Here is a 22,044-nt window from a genome sequence, read left to right as displayed (position 1 = left end):
CAGTGAATGATGATGCAGCAAATGGTGGGGGTAGTGGTGGTATGAATGGTGGGAGTAGTGGTGTAGCAAATGGTGGGGGTAGTGGTGGAATGAATGGTGGGAGTAATGGTGTAGCAAATGGTGGGAGAAGTAGTGGAGTGAATGATGGGAGTGGTGGTCCTGCGAATGGTGGCAGTAGTAGTGGAGTGAATGGTGGGAGCAGCATTGGTGTTGGTGGGGGGGAAGTAGACGATGGTCCCGCTGCCCCCCCAGCATTGGCTGGGGCTTCAGCCCAAAGCTATTCAGGAGCTGTCAGTGCTGGGGGCAGTAGTGCTGTTCTAGGTGTCCGAGAGGCCGTGGAGCAAGGCAGGGCAGGCCTTTGGAAGGGTTTCTTGCTGACCCCGGATCAGGCAAAAGCCTTTGATCGGGTTAACCACGAGTACCTCTGGTCCACTCTTTTGAGGTATGGTCTGCCTGGAGGGTTTGTGGACTGGCTTAAGACCTTGTATGCAGGGGCTGAGACTTTCCCTCTGGTGAATGGGTGGATTGGACGACCTTTCGGGGTAGGGTCCGGTGTCCGTCAGGGCTGTCCTCTTAGCCCTTTGCTTTACGCGTTTGCGATCGATCCCTTCCTCAGAAGGATCGATTGTGGACCGTTGGCGGGGGTGCGGATGGGCGGGGCGGCGCGGGAGGCTATCCTGAGGGTGGTGGCCTACGCGGACGATGTCACCATCTTTGTTTCTTCGCAAGAGGAGGCAGCGGCGGTGATGTCAGAAGTGGAGCGCTACTCGGAGGTATCCGGGTCCAAGGTCAACCAGGATAAGTGTGAGAGTCTCTGGCTGGGAGGCGGAGATCCCGGTTTTGATCTTCCGGACACCCTCCCCGAACCCCAAGAACATGCCAAAGTCCTGGGCATCGAATTCGGCCAGGGTGATTACCCCACGAAAAACTGGGAAGGCAGAATCAAAGGTGTCGCCCAAAGAGTGGACCAATGGAGGGGTTGGTCTTTGACCCTGAGGGAAAGGGTTGGCCTGTGCAAAGCTTTCCTGCTCCCCTTGCTAATCTACCTGGGCAGCGTCTGTGTCTTGCCAGAGCCTCTCTGGACACGGGTCTACAGTCTGTTCTTCCAGATGTTATGGGGGAACAGACTGAACCTAGTCAAGCGGGAGGTCACTTACCGCACGAGGAGACTAGGGGGTTTGAATATGGTGAACCCCGTGGTGTTCCTAGTGAACACCTTCTTGAAAGTGAACGTGGCAAACCTCTGGAAAGAGAGGGCTCCTCCGTGGGTATTCTCCTGCAAGGGATGGTTTCAGCCTTTCTTCCAGGAATGGGAGACAGGGGGAAGAGTGAAGGATCTTCGCACACCACACGGGCATCTCCCGGCTTACGTTACCCCGGTTCTGAAAATGATCCGCCGGTGGGGTCTGGGAATGTGGGAGGTGAGGTCCCTCCCGAGGAAACTCCTCGATATGAGGGTCTTGCTTTCTCATTTTCAGAGTCCATTGGCCCTCAAAGACTGCCCAAGTCGGGATCTGGAGGTTGGGTTGAGTTTGTTAAATTCTAGCAGGATCCCCAAGAAGTACTGGGACTTGACTTGGCGCTGCTTCCATGGTAAGCTGTATGTGAGGAACAATTTGAAGTACAGGAGCTCCGAGGACAGGAATTGCCCCCGTGAGGCTTGTGCTAACGTGCTGGAAAGCATGGAGCACTTCCTGCTTCATTGTCCCTTTAATACAGAGGTGTACAACAGGGTGGGGGCTTCCATTGGTTGGCCGCGGCTGGCTACTCTGCCCTACGCCGGGTGGGCCTATGGAGCGTTCGGAGACCTTGGGAGAAGGGACCGAGACACTTTATTCATAGTCAGCGCAGTGGTCAGGTATTTCACGTGGAACGCACGAGTTTTAGTTTCGACGCAGAGTAAAATCCTCCATGTAGATGAAGTCTGTAGGAACATCCTAGGTGACCTGGTGAAGGTACGTTCTCTGGAGTATGAAGGACTGGGTGCCCGGAGGGCGGCCCGTCTCTGGAGGGGCTTTTCCTTCAGGGTGCCTTAGTCCGGTAGTACTCCTATATCCTGGTGGTGGGCTGATGTCTTTCCACCCTAGATTTTTGTTTTGTATTTCTGTCTCCTGGATAGAAGGTTTGCCGGCATCGAACTTGAGCCTTGGATGGTGAGTGTGTAGGTTGTGTTCTGTATATATTGTATATAATGTATAATAGGGGTTTTTAGTTAGGTTGGGTGGGGGATTTGGGGGAGTTCTTCATCAGCGGTGATAAGAGGACTGATCTGGCCTGGTCCAGGACCCGCCTGGGGAAAAACTTTGGGGCCTGATCCTAGCTCGGAGTAATCCTGAACTTTGTGGCCAGAGCTGGATCAGGGGTGGCGGGATAGTTAGTATAGGTCTGTGTTTTATATATGTATTAAAAATTACAAAAAAAAAATATATAAAATATAAAAAAAAAAAAAAAAAAAAAATGGTTTAAAATTGTTCATGTCACTATTGTATATATTGTTATTTTTGGTTTTCTGTGGTGTGAATGAGGTGCGGTAAGGGGGTGACTGTAAGGTCAGGCAGTGGGACCAGTAGGTTAGTGTTAGTGTCCGGTTGTATATACGTTATATTAGGTTTAGTGTTTTATTGTATATAATCTTGTATATAGGACGGTGTTTTATGTGTATATAGGACGGTGTGAGCGTTGTGTGGGATTGTATATAGTAGTATGAATGAAGCTGGGCCGGAGGTTTTATAGGTTTTATAATAGTTATTTCTTCTCTATGTATATATTCCTGGGGTGATGGGGATTTTGTTCTTTCTCTGTAGGTCGGATCTTCTATTTTCTGTGATTTGTGTCGGGTGGTTTTTGTCGTCTTGTTCTGCAGTTTTGTTCTTATGTTTTGTGTCCTGTAATGTTTTCTTCTATAAATAAAAAAGACCTACCGTCTATTGCTCCCTGTTATCAGCCATTACTGGGCGAGGCGACTGTAGGACAGGAGACTGCAGTACAAGCTATTACTCCCTGTTATCAGCCATTAATGGAGGAGGAGACTGTAGGACAGGTGCCCACAATCAGTTTCTCCCTGCTGAGAGTAGCCCCTGCTTCGTGAGCTCCAGGACTTCCAGGAGGAGGGTCGTCGTCTGCCTCTCTTCTCCCCAGGGAGAGGCAGGCTTACTGGGAGGCCGGCATGGCTTCCCAGCCTCCTATCCCCCGGTCTATGCCGGCGGGGGACAAGGAGCCACAACAACCGGCCCAGGAGGGAGTGAGGAGATCGGGTAGGGTGAAGAAAAACATACCCACCTACTCCAACCCCAAGACGATTCATCGCTCGCCCAGAGAGGGAGACCGGGGCACCCCAGGCCCCAAGAACAAGAGTCCAGCAAGATCCTGGGGGGAGATGAGCTCCAGCGAGTCCACAAGTTCCTTCTCCTCCCGAGTGGTCGCCATGCTACGAGAATACGAGGACGCCGGCAAAGCACTAACCCAGCTGAAAGAGGAGCTGCGGGAGGCCCGGATCCTGAACACCCGGGCGTCCAACAAGGAGAGACCTGCGACCTCCCAGAGGTTTAAAGCCCTCAGAGACGAGGTGGTCAGGTCAGTGCTCCTCCGGGAGGGGATTGAGAAAAGCGCAGGTCCCTTCCTGGAGAGGTTTAAGAACCAGCGGCGGTTCTCAGAAATGAAGGGGTTAAACACCTCAGGAGAACCGCCAGCCGGCGTCCTTAGTGAAGAGGAGGGGGAAGATGAAGAGGTGACTGGAGTTCCAGGTGCTGGAGCAAGTGAGGGGCAGAGCCGGAGTTCCAGTGGTCTCCCTGCAGGGCAGAGGACTCCCACAGCAGAGGCTGGAGTGTCGGGGGAAGAGGAAGGAGGACTGCTGAGGGAAATCCGACTGCTGGAGTCTCCAGTGGACCTGACGCGGTTTTCCTTCGGGGAGGACGATCCAGTGGAGGAGAAAAAAAAGAGGAGGAAGAAGACCGGAGGAGCTGCACAGGAGGTGGTGAGTTACAAGTATGTACCAATGTCTGATGTTGCGCCTGCCACCTCCTGTGTAAACCCCACCAAACCTAAAGGCACGGGCTCTGCAGTGGGCTCGAGCCAGAGGCAAGGTGGGGAGAGGAGAAGGACGTCCAGCGATGCTGCCATCAGTGCGGGGAACAGTGCAGGGGGCGAGGCTGTGGAGGTACTCACAGCGCCGGACATAGGGAGTTCTGTGGAGTTTCCCTCCCAGCCCTCTGCGGCTAAGCCGGTTATCACCGGGGCCGGGGAGGCCGGGAGGGATGTGAAAAAAACATCCGCCAAGAATACTGGGCACACTGCTGCGACAGGGGGGCAGTGTGCCCCAGCGCCCAAAAAGGACAGTAAGGCCCCAAAATCTGTGGGTGCAGGGCGGGCAGCGGTGCCCAACAAACAGTCTGCCCAGCACAAGGAACAAAATGCTGCAGTAGGGGGGCGGAGCGCTCCAGGAGACGACCTGCAGAAAGCCAGCAGCAACCAAAAGAAAACGGGTGTGGTGCTGCAGGGAAATGAGTCTCTGGGAGTGCTCCCCTCCCCCGGCCCAGCAGGTGTGAGTGCAGAGACACCAGACACAAGGGAGGAAGGAATGGAGGTGACTGTGGAAGGTGCAGAGAACAGCCGAGGTAATGGGGTGACAAGTAAAGGGAATGGAAGTAGTGGTGCAGTGAATGATGGGAGTAATGGTGGAGCAGATGGCGGGAGTAATGGTGGAGCAGATGGTGAGAGTAGTAGGAATGGTGGAAGTAGTGGTGCAGTGAATGATGATGCAGCAAATGGTGGGGGTAGTGGTGCAGTGAATGATGATGCAGCAAATGGTGGGGGTAGTGGTGGAATGAATGGTGGGAGTAGTGGTGTAGCAAATGGTGGGGGTAGTGGTGGAATGAATGGCGGGAGTAATGGTTTAGCAAATGGTGGGAGAAGTAGTGGAGTGAATGATGGGAGTGGTGGTCCTGCGAATGGTGGCAGTAGTAGTGGAGTGAATGGTGGGAGCAGCATTGGTGTTGGTGGGGGGGAAGTAGGCGATGGTCCCGCTGCCCCCCCAGCATTGGCTGGGGCTTCAGCCCAAAGCTATTCAGGAGCTGTCAGTGCTGGGGGTAGTAGTGCGCCCTCGTCTGGTGGCCCTGGGGATGGTGACTTGCAACAGCAGCTCCTGGACGCCCTGAGGAGAGGGGAGAGCTCCATCACTGTAGAGGGGAGGGAGGTTGATCTGTCTTTCTGGATAGAGAGACATGGTCTTTCAGCCTTCCGAGATAGAGGGGCAGAGACTGTCTGGTCTCTGCCGACAACGGGGCAGAGGAGTAACCGTAGGAACGTGGTCCGTCTCCAGTGGGTAAGCAAGGATGCCTGTCCTGATAGGTCGAAGGTGGTTGAGCTCCTGCTGGGGATGGGCTTTGCGGCATATGACATCTTTGCCTTGATCCATCCCTACGGGACCTCCTACTTCGATGTCAGCTTCGTGAGACCGGAGGGCCTTGAGCTTTTCTGGTCTCGCCATGAGCTGGCTCGGAGTCGCCCCGAATGGCATGGTCTCTTTCCCCTGGCAATAACCCGCCAAGATTCAGTCAGGAAAGTGACCGTTTTGACTAGTAACGAGTCACTTTCCTGTATGGACATTACCACCTGGGTGAGTCGATACGGAGAGGTCACCAATATTCCCGAAAAGAATCTGGATGACCATGGTATCTTGTCAGGGGCCTGGACCTTCATGGTGAAATTGAAGGTTTCGGGAAACACTGTTACCCATATCCCCTCCTCAACCTTTTTGGGGAGGGATAGGATCTTGATTTTCTACCGGGGGCAGCCTAAGGTCTGTCACAGGTGCGGTAGCCCCACACACTTCAGTGCGCAGTGTACCACCCAGAAATGCGCACTGTGTGGGGACCTCGGTCATCTTGCTGCTGCCTGTCGCAGGATTAGGTGTAACTTGTGTGGTGACCTCGGTCACCCGTTCAGTCGCTGTCCGCGTTCCTTCGCCAATGCGGTCCTGAAAGCGGCGAGTGCGGGACAGGCGAAAGCCGGGACTAATCTTGCCGGTGAAGGGACCAGCAGAGGCGGGGGAGGCAGGGATCCGGTGAGGAGCAAGTTGCCGCCATCCAACATCAGGCGGCAGGAGCAGCGCCGTGGGGACAGGGGGCAGGGAGTAATGTCCCTAAACTCTGACCCAGGTACTTCACTTGCAGCTGAGGATCCTAAAGACAGCGAATTGAGCGAGGAGGTCAAGAGACTTGAAAGGGAAGAGCGAGAGGACACCACGTCTTCCCAGGAATCTTCATCCAGTGACAGTCTAGATGAGGGAGAGGGGGAGTGGTCACAGAAAAAGAAAAAGGGTAACAGGAAAACGGCCAGAGGTAGGAGGGGGACCAGGTCTCGAGCTGCCTCTTTGGAGCGCGACCCCTCTGACTCTCTGGCCGTGATCCAGGCGCCATTGGAGGGTTCAGCCGCCCCCCCTCTGGTGGATCTCTCCAACCGGTTCGGGGCCCTCCAGGACCTCCCTCTGGAGGGGGGAAATGGGGACCCGGGGCCGGAGGTTGCGGACAAGGTGGTTGGTGTAACGGGTCTGGGAGGCGGAACCTCTGAGCAACTATACAAGGGGGCGGTCCTTGTAAGGAAGTGGGTGGCTCCCAGGGAAGACGGGCAGGTAATCACGGCAAGTGACAGGGACAGTCTCTGGGTAGAAGGGCAGGTAGTCACGGCAAGTGACATGGACAGTCTCTGGGTAGAAGGGCAGGTAGTCACGGCAAGTGACAGGGACAGTCTCTGGGTAGAAGGGCAGGTAGTCACGGCAAGTGACAGGGACAGTCTCTGGGTAGAAGGACGGGTACTCACGGCAAGTGACAGGGACAGTCTCTGGACAGGCAGGTGGTCACGGCTAGTGACGGCAGAGCCTCCAGGTAGGCTAGCAAGCAGGTAGCAGGTGAGCGCTCCTAGGTGAGCAGGCGAGAGTCTCTGGACAGGCAGGTGGTCACGGCAAGTGACGGCGGAGCCTCCAGGTAGGCTAGCAGGCAGGTAGCAGATGAGCGCTCCCAGGTGAGCAGACACGAGTCTCTGGACAGGCAGGTGGTCACGGCAAGTGACGGCGGAGCCTCCAGGTAGGCTAGCAGGCAGGTAGCAGATGAGCGCTCCCAGGTGAGCAGACAGGAGTCTCTGGACAGGCAGGTGGTCACGGCAAGTGACGGCGGAGCCTCCAGGTAGGCTAGCAGGCAGGTAAACGGATATCTGGCAGGTATCAAGCAGGAATCTGGCAGGTGACTGGCAGGTAACAGGCAGGAATCTGGCAGGTGACTGGCAGGTAACAGGCAGGAATCTGTCAGGTGACTGGCAGGTAACAGGCAGGTGACTGGCAGGTAACAGGCAGGAATCTGGCAGGTGACTGGCAGGTAACTGGAAACAGGACCTGAGGGCTGAAGCAGAGTGAAGGCTTTGCAACAACATTGCTCGGGCACCTCCATTTTGGAGGAGGTGCCTTATATATGGTGAAGTCCTCCGGCCATTGGCCGGGGACTCCTTAGGACGGCGCGCGCGGCCCCTTTAAGAGAGGGGGAGCGCGCGCCCTAAGCACCGTGGCCGGGAAGCAGCGCGCGCTGCCAGCAGAGCGGGAGGAAGAAGCCGGGCACAGAGCGGAGAGGTGAGGGGAACAGCGTCCCTGCCTAGCAGGAGGCAGGGACGCCGACGCTACAGTACACCCCCCTTTAGGCCCCCCCTTTTTTAGGCCAGAGAGAAATTTATCAAGGATGAGAGGGGCATGGATGTTCTCCCGGGGCTCCCACGTTCTCTCCTCAGGACCAAACCCCCTCCAATCTACCAGAAAAAAGGTTTTTCCTCTTACCCTTTTGGTGGCCAGAATGTTCTCTACCTCAAACTCGTTCTCAGCGGAAACCGGAGCAGGAGGCGTACCTGTAGACTTGGAAAAAGAGTTAAGTACCACGGGTTTGAGGAGAGATACATGGAAGGAGTTAGGGATCCGTAAGTTGGCCGGGAGTTTTAATTTATAGGCCACCGGGTTGATCTGTTTGATAACTTCCAGTGGGCCGATGAACCGAGGCCCTAACTTGTAGGAGGGAATCTTGAGCCGGACATATTTGGGACTTTATCTCCAGGACGGAATTGTGGAGGATCCAGGCGTTTCTTGTCAGCGTGTTTTTTCATCCGTTCGGACGACTGAAGGAGTGCGGATCGGGTACTCTCCCAAATGGAGGAGAATTCGCGAACGAGAGATTCCGCAGCCGGATTGTCCACCGAGGTGGAGACGGGAAATGGGATCTGAGGATGCTGACCGAAGACTACAAAAAACGGGGATTTGGAGGAAGATTCGCTCTCGTGATTATTGTAAGAGAACTCGACCCATGGTAGGAGATCCACCCAGTCCGAATGGTGGGCATTAACGAAGTGCCGGAGGTAACTGGTCAGGTTCTGATTGATCCGCTCCACTTGACCATAGGACTGTGGATGGTAAGCGGAGGAGAAGTCCAGAGTGACGTAAAGCAGCTTACATGTGGCTCTCCAGAAGCGTGAGGTGAACTGAACCCCACGATCTGACACGATGTGGAGGGGCAGGCCATGGAGACGGAAGATGTGGCGGATAAAGTCTTTAGCCAGTTCGGGTGCAGACGGGAGACCCGGCAGGGGAATGAAGTGCGCCATCTTGGAGAAGCGATCAGCGACCACCCAAATGACCGTACAACCGGCAGAGACAGGAAGATCCGTTATAAAGTCCATAGCAATATGCTGCCACGGGGCAGCAGGTACTGGAAGAGGAAGAAGGCGACCGGCTGGCAGGTGTCTCGGAACTTTGTTGCGGGCGCAGGACACACAGGCAGAAACAAAGTCTATTACATCCTTGTTCAGGGTAGGCCACCAGTAATGCCGGGTAATGAGCTGAAGGGTCTTTTTCTGACCGGCGTGGCCAGCTAGCTTAGACGAATGACCCCAGTGTAGGACCTTCTTCCGATTAGGTACAGTTACAAACGTCTTACCGGGAGGGAGACGATTTAGATTCACGGGAGCCACTTGCATTACTCTGGCGGGATCAATGATGTGCTTAAGTTCCTCCTCTAGATCAGACACCAGGAAGGATCGGGACAAGGCGTCAGCTTTGATGTTTTTGTCTGCCGGGCAAAAATAAAGAACAAAATCAAAGCGGGCAAAAAACAAAGACCACCGGGCTTGGCGCGGGTTAAGTCTCTGGGCGCTCTGAAGGTAAGCCAAGTTCTTGTGGTCCGTGTAAATTATTAGCGGGTGAAGAGCCCCCTCGAGCAGGTAACGCCACTCCTCCAGTGCCAGCTTAATGGCTAACAATTCACGGTCTCCAATAGAATAGTTGCGCTCAGAAGAGGAGAAGAGTTTGGAGAAAAAACCGCAGGTTACCATTCTCCCGGAAGATGACTTTTGGGTAAGTACCGCCCCGGCTCCGGAGGAGGAAGCGTCAACTTCTAGGAAGAATTGTTTGTTGCCGTCCGGACGATGCAGCACCGGGGCGGAGGAGAAGGCCTGTTTTAAGGAAAGAAAGGCCTCCTCAGCTTCGGGCGGCCATCTTCTGGGATTAGTACCCTTACGGGTGAGCGCAGAGATAGGGGCAGTCCGGGAAGAGAAGTGCGGTATGAAGAGGCGGTAATAGTTGGCGAAGCCCAGGAACCGCTGAATAGCCTTCAACCCCTCTGGTCGGGGCCATTTCTGGATGGCAGACAGTTTCTCAGGATCCATTTGTAGGCCGGTCTGAGAGATTATGTAGCCAAGAAATGGAAGAGAGGTCTGCTCAAAGATGCACTTCTCATATTTAGCGTAGAGGTGGTTCTGCCTGAGCCTGAGCAGAACCTGACGAACATCCCTCCGGTGAGTAGGAAGGTCCGGAGAGAAGACCAAGATGTCGTCCAGGTACACCACCACGCAGGAGTAGAGAAGGTCACGGAAGATGTCATTGACCAACTCTTGAAAGACGGCAGGAGCGTTACAGAGACCGAAGGGCATTACAAGGTACTCATAGTGGCCGTCCCGGGTGTTGAATGCCGTCTTCCACTCATCCCCCTGAGGGATACGGACCAGGTTATACGCCCCACGGAGTTCCAGTTTGGTGAAGATTCTAGCCCCCCTCAGGCGGTCAAATAATTCAGGAATGAGCGGGAGGGGGTATTTATTCTTCACTGTAATCTGGTTAAAGCCTCTATAATCTATACATGGACGGAGTGAGCCGTCCTTCTTTTTGACGAAGAAGAAGCCTGCTCCCGCCGGTGTGGTAGATTTCCGGATAAATCCCCGGGCCAGATTCTCCTCAATATATTCTGACATGGACCGGGTCTCCGCTGCGGACAAAGGGTAGATACGCCCACGGGGAGGAGTAGAGCCGGGAATCAGGTCGATTGGACAATCGTATGGTCTATGAGGGGGTAATGTCTCTGCTTCTTTTTTATTGAAGACATCCACATAAGACCAATAGGGAACCGGTAGACTGACTGGGGTAGGAGAAGGACGAGCAGGATGAACGGGAACTAGACAAGTCCTATGGCAGTCCTGTCCCCAGCGAAGGACTTCTCCGGTCTGCCAGTCAAACACGGGTGCATGTTTCTGGAGCCAAGGTAGGCCTAACAAGAGTGCGTGAGAGAGTCCAGGCAGAACATGAAAGGAGATGCTCTCAGAATGCAGCATTCCCACCTGCAGAGTTATGGATTCGGTATTGAGTTGGATGGGATGTGGTAAGAGGCCCCCATCCACGGCGGCGACAGATAAAGGTACGGTCAGAGGTTTGGTGGGAATGCGGTATTTCTCTACCAGAGACTGAGAAATGAGATTTCCAGCAGCTCCGGAGTCAAGTTGAGCCAGTTCGAAATAGCGGTTCTCTCCGCAGGTGATAGAGACTGACAGCATCAGAGATGGAGAGGGTTTACTTTTGTCTAGGGCGACCTCTCTGAGCGATCCTAGACACAGGCGTTTCCCGACCTCTCTGGGCAGGAACGGATCCGGTGCTCCTTACTGCCACAGTAGAAGCAGCTCCCCTCGGCACGGCGTAAGTCTTGACGGGTTTTGACCATCTTGGCCTGGTCGACCTGCATAGGCTCAGGTGAGTGTGCCTGGGGAGTAACGGGGGGAGTGACGGGTTTCTGGAAGGTGGGGGCTAGACGTGGAAACCTCCTCTCACGGGTGACCTCTTTGGCGCGCTCCTGGAATCGGATGTCAATACAGGTGGCAAGTGTTATTAAGTCGTCGAGAGTGGTAGGAATGTCCCGACCGGCGAGTTCATCTTTAATACGGCCGGACAGACCCTCCCAGAAGACAGACACCAGAGCGTCGTTATCCCAGGCCAGCTCCGAAGCAAGGGTACGGAACCGTATGGCATATTAGCCCACGGTGAGATCTCCTTGACGGAGGCGTAGCAGAGACGATGCGGATGAGGTCTTCCGTCCGGGTTCGTCGAAGACTTTCCGGAAAGCCGTGAGAAAGGCAGGCAAGTCGGACACCAGGGGATCTCCTCTCTCCCACAGAGGATTTAGCCAAGCCAGAGCCTCCCCGTGAGGTGGGACATGATAAAGGCTACTTTGGACCGGTCGGAGATAAACTGGTGGGACAAGAGTTCAAAGTGCAGGGTGCACTGGTTTATGAAGCCCTGAGCTTGAGCGGAGTCACCTCCGAAACGAGGAAGTGCAGAAAACCAGGGTCGGGGACAGGATACCATGGTATTGGTGGGCAGCGGCGCTGCCGGGTTGCGAGTCATGACACTAGCGGTGGTTGCAGGTGGAGCAGACAGAGTGTCCAGGCGAGAGTTGACACTCCGCAGGTGACTCAGGATGGACTCCTGTTGGGACCTCTGACGGGACAGTTCATGACATAGGTCCGAGAGCGAGGGAGCTTGGGTGCCACCGGATTCCATGGCCCGAGCAAACTGTAACGGGTCTGGGAGGCGGAACCTCTGAGCAACTATACAAGGGGGCGGTCCTTGTAAGGAAGCGGGTGGCTCCCAGGGAAGACGGGCAGGTAATCACGGCAAGTGACAGGGACAGTCTCTGGGTAGAAGGGCAGGTAGTCACGGCAAGTGACAGGGACAGTCTCTGGGTAGAAGGGCAGGTAGTCACGGCAAGTGACAGGGACAGTCTCTGGGTAGAAGGGCAGGTAGTCACGGCAAGTGACAGGGACAGTCTCTGGACAGGCAGGTGGTCACGGCTAGTGACGGCGGAGCCTCCAGGTAGGCTAGCAGGCAGGTAGCAGATGAGCGCTCCCAGGTGAGCAGACAGGAGTCTCTGGACAGGCAGGTGGTCACGGCAAGTGACGGCGGAGCCTCCAGGTAGGCTAGCAGGCAGGTAGCAGATGAGCGCTCCCAGGTGAGCAGACAGGAGTCTCTGGACAGGCAGGTGGTCACGGCAAGTGACGGTGGAGCCTCCAGGTAGGCTAGCAGGCAGGTAAACGGATATCTGGCAGGTATCAAGCAGGAATCTGGCAGGTAACAGGCAGGAATCTGGCAGGTGACTGGCAGGTAACAGGCAGGAATCTGGCAGGTGACTGGCAGGTAACAGGCAGGAATCTGGCAGGTGACTGGCAGGTAACTGGAAACTGGACCTGAGGGCTGAAGCAGAGTGAAGGCTTTGCAACAACATTGCTCGGGCACCTCCATTTTGGAGGAGGTGCCTTATATATGGTGAAGTCCTCCGGCCATTGGCCGGGGACTCCTTAGGACGGCGCGCGCGGCCCCTTTAAGAGAGGGGGAGCGCGCGCGCGCCCTAAGCACCGTGGCCAGGAAGCAGCGAGCGCTGCCAGCAGAGCGGGAGGAAGACGCCGGGCACAGAGCGGAGAGGTGAGGGGAACAGCGTCCCTGCCTAGCAGGAGGCAGGGACGCCGACGCTACAGTTGGGGCTCAGGAGATGGCTGGGTCTTCCTCTCAGGGGGCAAATACAAAGCCCTCTGGGGGGACGACTAACCCAGGACCACCAGACAAGGGCAAGAATGTATGTAAGGAGAGAATGGACGAGTCTGTTTGTCTTAAGCGCACTAAAAACCCATCGTTATCGGAGGAATATGTTGGGACTGTCAGTGGTGGGAAGAAAAAGGCTATCTAATTCAATCAATCATGATGGCGGCACCCACCCCATTGACGCTGGCAACTATTAACGTTTGCAGCATAAAGTCAGATGCAGCAAGGTACACGGCCTTTCATTTTCTCGGCCAACTTGACGCCGACATTTTGTTTTTGCAGGAGACCAGGTTGACCGATATATCAACCTTGCATAAAGCAAGGCGGGAGTGGAGGCATGGACCCTCCTACTGGTCTCTTGCGGCCGAGCCGTATAGCGGGGTGGCGGTCCTTTTTAAGACCGCAGCGGTTGAATGCAGACGAGTGATCGAATTAGAAATGGGGAGATGCTTGATCCTAGATGTCTCCATGGGGGTACAAGAGCTTCGGCTCATTAACATCTACGGTCCCCAGTCCAAGTGGGACCGCAAATGTCTCTTCCTGAAGATCAAACCTTTTTTATTTTCGAGTCGGCAGGTGGTCTTCGGAGGGGATTTCAACAACGTCACGAGATCCTGTGATAGAGGAGGTTCCGGAGACCGGCTGGCTTATGACTGCGTCGCGTTAAACAGGATAGTGAGTGAGGCTCGCCTGGTGGATGTCCACATCCGGCACAACCCGGGCGACACGGGATTCACCTTTTTTAGAGGTAGTCAGTGCAGGTCTAGGCTAGACAGGTTTTATTTGAAGGAGGAGGCCGTCTCTTCACCGTTGTCGGTTGTGGAGGTGGAGTTCTCCGATCACTGTTTGATTATGTTTTCTCTGAACGTTACAGAGACTCCTCGGATGGGAAGAGGTTATTGGAAGCTGAATTCGTCACTCCTTGAGGAAGAAGCTGTAAGACGGTCTTTTGAGGAATTCCTTCAGAGCCAGGTACCATTGCTGGGCCTAAGTAACACTAAGTCGGAGTGGTGGGAGATGTTCAAACATCGGGTGGCGAGATTCTCCCGGCAGCTCTCGAACCTCAGAAGCCTGAACAGGGATCGCCTGTATCAGAGCCTGAGGAGGAAACTCGAGCATCTTGTCTCGACTGGAGGTAGCCGTGAGGAGATCTCCAGAGTGAAGTCCTTGCTGAAGAGGTGTCAGTATGATAGGCACGCATCTTTGGTTTTCGAGAGGGACTACGGGAAGTACTGCTCGCCCGACCCTTACAGAAACTGTAAGATGTCAGTGAATAGTAAGATAGTGACGGGGCTGGTGGACAGTACGGGGTCCCTGAGAAGGTCCAGATCAGGGATCTTGGAGGTCGTCAGTTCCTACTACTCACACCTCTTGGGAAGGAGGGAGCTGGATCGTGACGGGATGTCGGCTTTCCTGACTGAATCTGTTCCTGAGCCAGGGGCTGACCTCTCGCTGGGCGGTTTGGCAGAAGCGATCAAAGAAGAGGAAGTGAGACTGGCTATCGATGGGCTTAGGCCCAAAAAGTCGCCAGGTCCGGATGGCTTAACATCCGAGTTCTTTAGGACCTTTAGTGACTCTTTGGTCCCCCTCTTGACTCAGGTGTTTAACGAGTGTCTCTCCTCGGGCACTCTGCCGAGATCATTAAGGAGGTCAGCTTTGATCATTTTGTCAAAGGGTAAGGATCCGTCACGCATTGAGAACTGGCGTCCCATAACACTTCTCAATGTGGACAGGAAGATTTTGGCTAAGATACTTTTCAACAGGCTGGTGAAGTTTGCACCCCGGCTCCTTTCGGAGGTTCAGCACTGTTGCATTCCTGGCCGTAGCACTTTTAGTGCTGTTCTAGGTGTCCGAGAGGCCGTGGAGCAAGGCAGGGCGGGCCTTTGGAAGGGGTTCTTGCTGACCCTGGATCAGGCAAAAGCCTTTGATCGGGTTAACCACGAGTACCTCTGGTCCACTCTTTTGAGGTATGGTCTGCCTGGAGGGTTTGTGGACTGGCTTAAGACCTTGTATACAGGGGCTGAGACTTTCCCTCTGGTGAATGGGTGGATTAGACGACCTTTCGGGGTAGGGTCCGGTGTCCGTCAGGGCTGTCCTCTTAGCCCTTTGCTTTACGCGTTTGCGATCGATCCCTTCCTCAGAAGGATCGATTGTGGACCGTTGGCGGGGGTGCGGATGGGCGGGGTGGCGCGGGAGGCTATCCTGAGGGTGGTGGCCTACGCGGACGATGTCACCGTCTTTGTTTCTTCGCAAGAGGAGGCAGCGGCGGTGATGTAAGAAGTGGAGCGCTACTCGGAGGCATCCGGGTCCAAGGTCAACCAGGATAAGTGTGAGAGTCTCTGGCTGGGAGGCGGAGATCCCGGGTTTGATCTTCCGGACACCCTCCCCGAACCCCAAGAACATGCCAAAGTCCTGGGCATCGAATTCGGCCAGGGTGATTACCCCACGAAAAACTGGGAAGGCAGAATCAAAGGTGTCGCCCAAAGAGTGGACCAATGGAGGGGTTGGTCTTTGACCCTGAGGGAAAGGGTTGGCCTGTGCAAAGCTTTCCTGCTCCCCTTGCTAATCTACCTGGGCAGCGTCTGTGTCTTGCCAGAGCCTCTCTGGACACGGGTCTACAGTCTGTTCTTCCAGATGTTATGGGGGAACAGACTGAACCTAGTCAAGCGGGAGGTCACTTACCGCACGAGGAGACTAGGGGGTTTGAATATGGTGAACCCCGTGGTGTTCCTAGTGAACACCTTCTTGAAAGTGAACGTGGCAAACCTCTGGAAAGAGAGGGCTCCTCCGTGGGTATTCTCCTGCAAGGGATGGTTTCAGCCTTTCTTCCAGGAATGGGAGACAGGGGGAAGAGTGAAGGATCTCCGCACACCAGACGGGCATCTCCCGGCTTACGTTACCCCGGTTCTGAAAATGATCCGCCGGTGGGGTCTGGGAATGTGGGAGGTGAGGTCCCTCCCGAGGAAACTCCTCGATATGAGGGTCTTGCTTTCTCATTTTCAGAGTCCATTGGTCCTCAAAGACTGCCCAAGTCGGGATCTGGAGGTTGGGTTGAGTTTGTTAAATTCTAGCAGGATCCCCAAGAAGTACTGGGACTTGACTTGGCGCTGCTTCCATGGTAAGCTGTATGTGAGGGACAATTTGAAGTACAGGAGCTCCGAGGACAGGAATTGCCCCCGTGAGGCTTGTGCTAACGTGCTGGAAAGCATGGAGCACTTCCTGCTTCATTGTCCCTTTAATACAGAGGTGTACAACAGGGTGGGGGCTTCCATTGGTTGGCTGCGGCTGGCTACTCTGTCCTACGCCGGGTGGGCCTATGGAGCGTTCGGAGACCTTGGGAGAAGGGACCGAGACACTTTATTCATAGTCAGCGCAGTGGTCAGGTATTTCACGTGGAACGCACGAGTTTTAGTCTCGACGCAGAGTAAAATCCTCCATGTAGATGAAGTCTGTAGGAACATCCTAGGTGACCTGGTGAAGGTACTTTCTCTGGAGTATGAAAGACTGGGTGCCCGGAGGGCGGCCCGTCTCTGGAGGGGCTTTTCCTTCAGGGTGCCTTAGTCCGGTAGTACTCCTATATCCTGGTGGTGGGCTGATGTCTTTCCACCCTAGATTTTTGTTTTGTATTTCTGTCTCCTGGATAGAAGGTTTGCCGGCATCGAACTTGAGCCTTGGATGGTGAGTATGTAGGTTGTGTTCTGTATATATTGTATATAATGTATAATAGGGGGTTTTAGTTAGGTTGGGTGGGGGATTTGGGGGTTTTCATCAGCGCCGATAAGAGGACTGATCTGGCCTGGTCCTGGGGAAAAACTTTGGGGCCTGATCCTATCACGGAGTAATCCTGAACTTTGTGGCCAGAGCTGGATCAGGGGTGGCGGGATAGTTAGTACAGGTGTGTGTTTTTTGTATATATATTAAAAAATTACAAAAAAATATATATATAAAATATAAAAAAAAAAAAAAATTTGTTCATGTCACTATTGTATATATTGTTATTTTTGGTTTTCTGTGGTGTGAATGAGGAGCGGTAAGGGTGTGACTGTAAGGTCAGGCAGTGGGACCAGTAGGTAAGTGTTAGTGTCCGGTTGTATATACGTTATATTAGGTTTAGTGTTTTATTGTATATAATCTTGTATATAGGACGGTGTTTTATGTGTATATAGGACGGTGTGAGCGTTGTGTGGGGTTGTATATAGTAGTATGAATGAAGCTGGGCCGGAGGTTTTATAATAGTTATTTCTTCTCTATGTATATATTCCTGGGGGGATGGTGATTTTGTTCTTTCTCTGTAGGTCGGATCTTCTATTTTTTGTGATTTGTGTCGGGTTTTTTCGTCTTGTTCTGCAGTTTTGTTCTTATGTTTTGTGTCCTGTAATGTTTTCTTCTATAAATAAAAAAGACCTATAATCTATTACTCCCTGTTATCAGCCATTACTGGGGGAGGCGACTGGAGGACATAAGAATATTATCTATTACTCTCTGTTATCAGCTATTGCAGGCCGGTGAGAGGTGACTGTAGCGCTCAGTCACCATTGGGATGAGTCACATCTGTACGTATATATATATAACTAGCTCAGTCTCTACAAAAAAACAAGTTATGAACTCCTCATATCGAGGAGGAGTTTACCAGAGAAGTTTAACAAGCGCCTCAGGCCCGGGCAGAACTGTCACAGCTTCTGATTCTCACCAGCATTATACTGACTGCACCACAGTGCGAGGCACAGAATGGATTTTGGACGGTGACTCCTGAACCTCTGCCTCTGCTCAGACATAGCGAGATCGCTGCGGAGTCACAAGTTTTGTGACGCAGCAGCGACCTCAGCAGCGATCTCGCTATGTTTGGCACGTAGCAGCGACCAGGCCCCTGCTGTGAGATCGCTGGTCGTTTTGGAATGGTCTAGACATTTCTTTGATCGTTGGCATCCCGCTGGGTGGCATGCATCGGTGTGTTTGACACCTTACCAACGACCTCGTTGGCGACTCTGAGAACTGAGACACATAGGCGTGCATTTGCGTTGCATCGTTATACAGATCGTTACGGGTCGCCGCATCATTGCTGCGTCGTTGCGAAGATCTGACTGTTTGACATCTCACCAGCGACCACACAGCGACGATCCCTGCCAGGTCGTATCATTGTCGGGATCGCTGTAGCGTCGCCAAGTGTGACGGTACTTTTAAGGCCACATTAAAGCCTCTTCTCTTCTTATCTCCAAGCTCCATCTCTGCTTATATCAAGCTCTGCCTTTGCTAATCTACAAGCTCTGACTATTTTCGCCTCCAAACTCCATTTCTGTTTTATCTTCACGTTTCTGCTTTGCGCATCTCCGGTTCCCCCCCTGCTTATTTGAGGCTCCACCGATGTTCATCTACAAGCCCTCTTCTACGTATCTCCATGCTCCACCTCTGCTGACATTCAAGTTCTGACTCTGTTCATCTCCAAACTTTGTCTCTGTTTATTTCCAAGCTTCCCCTCTGTGCATCTCAAGCTTCACCCATGCTCACTTTCATCTCATGCCTCACCTCTGCTCATCTTAAGCCTTGCTTCAGTTCAGTCCAACCCTCACTCATGCTCATACTATGTCAGCGCTCTCCCCACCCCTGCTCACCTGAAGTTCGGCCTCTGCTCAGGTCTAAGCTCGGTCTATCTGAACCTTTCCACATCTCCAAGCTCATCCTACCTTGCTCGTCCCCACACATCGCTGCCGCTCCAGAGATGCAGAACATTCTGAAATAACCACAGATATTATATTTGGTATTTGTGCATATAAATAAACATTCCATTTTATAGACATATTTCCTTATCAAATATTGAGCACAATTACAAAGAAGTTCTCGGAAACATTCGTTAAAGTCTCCAAATGTGCATTTATGAAGTTTCCATTAACTTCCAGTCCAATTATAAAAAGAAAAAAGATAAAGAAAAAATAAATGTGCTTTCTCCTTGTGGACGGTTGTGACACTTCCGGTGAATTCACCGTATTACCGGATAACTGTGATTTCGTGTGAGCTCGCAGAAGTCATGGAGGTCCATTGGGTTTGCAATTGTGTAGAAAGTATCACATAAGAAAAAGATAATTCTGCATGCAATCCACCATGGCGCCGCCAGATACTTATCGGTAATAATACAGCATGGGCAAAGAGCGCGCCAATCATTGGAGGGAGAATCCGGTCTCGTCGTCTTCAAGCCGACCAGAAGGAAATGTCCTATTGACTTTTATAACATAGAAATCAGCAGCAATATACACTTCTTCGGAAGACGCAATCTCAGTCGGACACTTCGCAGCCGCCTATCTCAGCGCTGGGTAACTTCATCTTCCGGAACATTCTAGGAATCGCCTTTTCCTGGCCTCCGCGGCCTGGATAGGAATTTAGGTTTTTCCGTAGAAGAATCTCGGTCGTAAGGTCAGAAAGGAAGTCTTGTGATCTTTGGCCATCAGAAGTCATCCTGGCACATTGGCAAGTTGACGAAGGTGAAGACGTTGAATTCTATGAGTACTGAGAAACAGAGGAAGATGGCGTACAGGCAGAGGACGTAGTACCCAAGCTTCTTGTCAAGCTTCCAGTTATTCACATGTACTCCAATGACCTGCAACAGGACAAGGTCAGATCATCGCTCGTCACTGCTGGAGCCTTCCTGACCCCTACAATCCCAAGAGCACATTAAATAATGCCAAAAGGGGGCCTCTGAGACCGACAGAGAAGATAGGGATCTACCAATGACATCTCCCCAAAGAGGGCGGCGTACCCCAAATTCAGATCTCCCCTCTCACATTCCTGCTCTTGTACAATCACCAATAATAATTATTGACAAGTTTGGATCAGGTATGAATGCTGCAGTTTTAACATTGACCACTAGAGGCCATCACAGAGGGCTTCAATCAATGAAAAGATCTCATTTTACAGCCTACAGTAAAACTTTCTAATGATGGTCCCAATAACGGTAATAACACTCACAGTGAGGGCCACAGATCCCAGCAGCAGGATGACGGAGTAGACCAATCCTTTACTGCTAATTTTCACCTATAATAGAACAGACAGATGAATGATTGGCCTTCAGTGTCTCCAGCCAGTGTCAGATCCGTCCAGAACTGATGGACCCCCACATTGGTGTGGTGAACAGGGGGCACTATCTGACTACTTACTGTCGATCCGTAGTGAATGACCATTGTTTGCAGCCCCCAGGGCACCCCGAGTCCAACCAGGATGTCAAAGACATTGCTTCCTATGGTATTGGATACGGCCATATCTCCGAGACCTACAAAAGAAAAAAGTCAGACCCCCTAATAAACGGCCCGCACTCAGGATCCTCAGTATTCCTGATGCCCACAGTAGCTGAACCCCCTGTAATGAAGGGAGATAGAGGGGGCTGCGTACCTTGTCTGGCTACGATCAGGCTGGCCATACAGTCTGGTACGCTGGTGCCGGCTGCCAGGAAGGTTATGCCCATGATGACGTCGGGTATCCCCAGGGTGTATCCGATAACCGTCACCTGTGCAGATCAGGGGAGACGTAAACAATTTGGAATCCCCCCTATTGTATCCCTGCACGTGGTACCCACCATCCAAACCATGACGTAGGAGAAAATGGCGATCCAGACGGTGGAGAGGATGAAGGTCAGCATGAAGAAGTTCTCCCAGCGCGGCTTGCTGCAGTTCGGGACGGTGAAGTACAGCACAAGGATTAACGGCCAGGAAAACGCCCATTTAAACTGGTTGGTGCAGCCACCTGACGGGGAGAGTGCAAGCTCTTCAGTACACACATGGTCCAATCACAGTACGTCACCTACTAGTGCAGCACTTTATGCTCCAGAGCTGCTCTTCCTACTGAGTTACAACCAATATCAGCCATTCTGGAGGTCAGGGAAAGCCATCTGTACCATTATTCTAGGCCTTCCTACCTCCTACCCTCTACATGCTACCTCCATAGCCAAGGCTTACTCTTAATGGGGTCTTCTCTTAAAGGGCTACTCCCAGAATTGAAAGTTATTCCTTAAAGGATAGAGCACAACTTACTGATTGCTGGGACCATGAGAAGGACCTAAATATTACAGAAGACACTAGTCTATGGAGGTAGGAACGTCCACATGACAGTCCCCAAATGCATCTTACAGACACCGTTCATTTTACTTGGAAGGTGCAGTTATAGTAATGATGTAGGACATGATGAGAAGTGATTGGTAAAGCGTGGCTGAGCTCACTGGGTATGGAGAAGGGCACCAGATAAGTGGTGGCATCGTTGTCTTCTTGGTAATCGTCCTTGTCGCCATGTACGAGGCCGTTCTCCAGCAGCTGCTGCTTCCCGTCCAGCGTCAGCGAGCTCATCCCGTTAGCGGACTGCAGGAGTCGCTGCCTCTGAGGGAATATAAGGGGGTCACAAACTTACCAGCGGGAGTTGCCACAAGTTACTATACCACCTATACGTGTGAGAGGGTTTCCTTCTCAAAGCCTTCTGACCTCTGCTGAGCATCATGAGAGGACACTATATAGCAATTCAGGACAGAAGAAGCTTATATGGGGCTCTCCTTAAAGGGGGTGTCCACTTTTACAACCCCCACTAGTCTGGAGGAGCTGCTCCCCAGCCTTGATAACCGTGATCACCACCTACAGGCCAGACACAGTATGACGGTCTTTCAGGTTGTTGCAATGTTTGATACAATGTTTCCAACTAATTCCCTCAACGTTCTGTAGAAAAGTTACAAAGTTGTGGAACATTAAAGCAGAAATGAAACCATTTGATTCGGGGGGGATTTTATTTGTAAACCTGAATCTGTGATTATATAACCTGGTCACATACAGTGTATATAAAGGGAAAGTGAATCTTCTTGTAGTTATTGAGCAGACTGAAAGAGGAAGGGAAGTGAACGCTCGGGATTTTACAGTTTCTCCTGCTAATGAGGAAATTCCATCCAAAAAAATCTGGTCCCTGATCTTAAGGTCCCATCCAGAAACACATTCTTCCTGCACCCTCTGATCTTGTATCACCTTCCGGGAATAGAAGGGGCAGAGGAAGGGATGGATATTAGAAATGGCATTTGGTAAATGGGGGTCCTGTGAAATGTGCGGGGACTGGGAGGGACGGCCGGGAATAAATCTGTACAGTGATATAATAGAGAGATTATTACAGCTCTGATACAACCTGGTAAGGAAAACAATGCAGGA

At 52.6% G+C, this 22,044-nt stretch overlaps 2 protein-coding genes across 4 annotated transcripts in view; one reads left to right on the top strand and one right to left on the bottom strand.

Moving 5' to 3' along the window:
• The window catches only part of LOC141153468 (uncharacterized), a 52,416-nt gene that overhangs the window by 1,681 nt on the left and 28,691 nt on the right, over window positions 1-22,044 (top strand). The window lies entirely within an intron of this gene.
• SLC24A4 (solute carrier family 24 member 4) overlaps window positions 18,645-22,044 on the bottom strand; it is a 96,940-nt gene continuing 93,540 nt past the window's right edge. For 2 of the 3 annotated variants that reach the window (XM_073638275.1, XM_073638276.1), the window contains exons 12-17: window positions 21,084-21,237; window positions 20,445-20,611; window positions 20,261-20,375; window positions 20,029-20,141; window positions 19,841-19,906; window positions 18,646-19,472 (exon numbers count right to left, since the gene is read on the bottom strand). In XM_073638275.1, the coding sequence (XP_073494376.1) occupies window positions 19,320-19,472; window positions 19,841-19,906; window positions 20,029-20,141; window positions 20,261-20,375; window positions 20,445-20,611; window positions 21,084-21,237 (768 nt within the window). In that variant the 3' untranslated portion in view covers window positions 18,646-19,319. Of the gene's footprint in view, window positions 19,473-19,840; window positions 19,907-20,028; window positions 20,142-20,260; window positions 20,376-20,444; window positions 20,612-21,083; window positions 21,238-22,044 lie in introns of all 3 variants that reach the window. The other variant, XM_073638274.1, reaches the window with a different exon arrangement.

Source organism: Phyllobates terribilis, unplaced genomic scaffold (assembly GCF_046119375.1).
Source record: "Phyllobates terribilis strain yellow unplaced genomic scaffold, ASM4611937v1 Scaffold_7__3_contigs__length_470593459, whole genome shotgun sequence".
NCBI lineage: Eukaryota > Metazoa > Chordata > Amphibia > Anura > Dendrobatidae > Phyllobates > Phyllobates terribilis.
The sequence above is the reverse complement of the archived record's forward strand: the minus strand, read 5'-3'. Positions and strand labels throughout refer to the sequence as shown.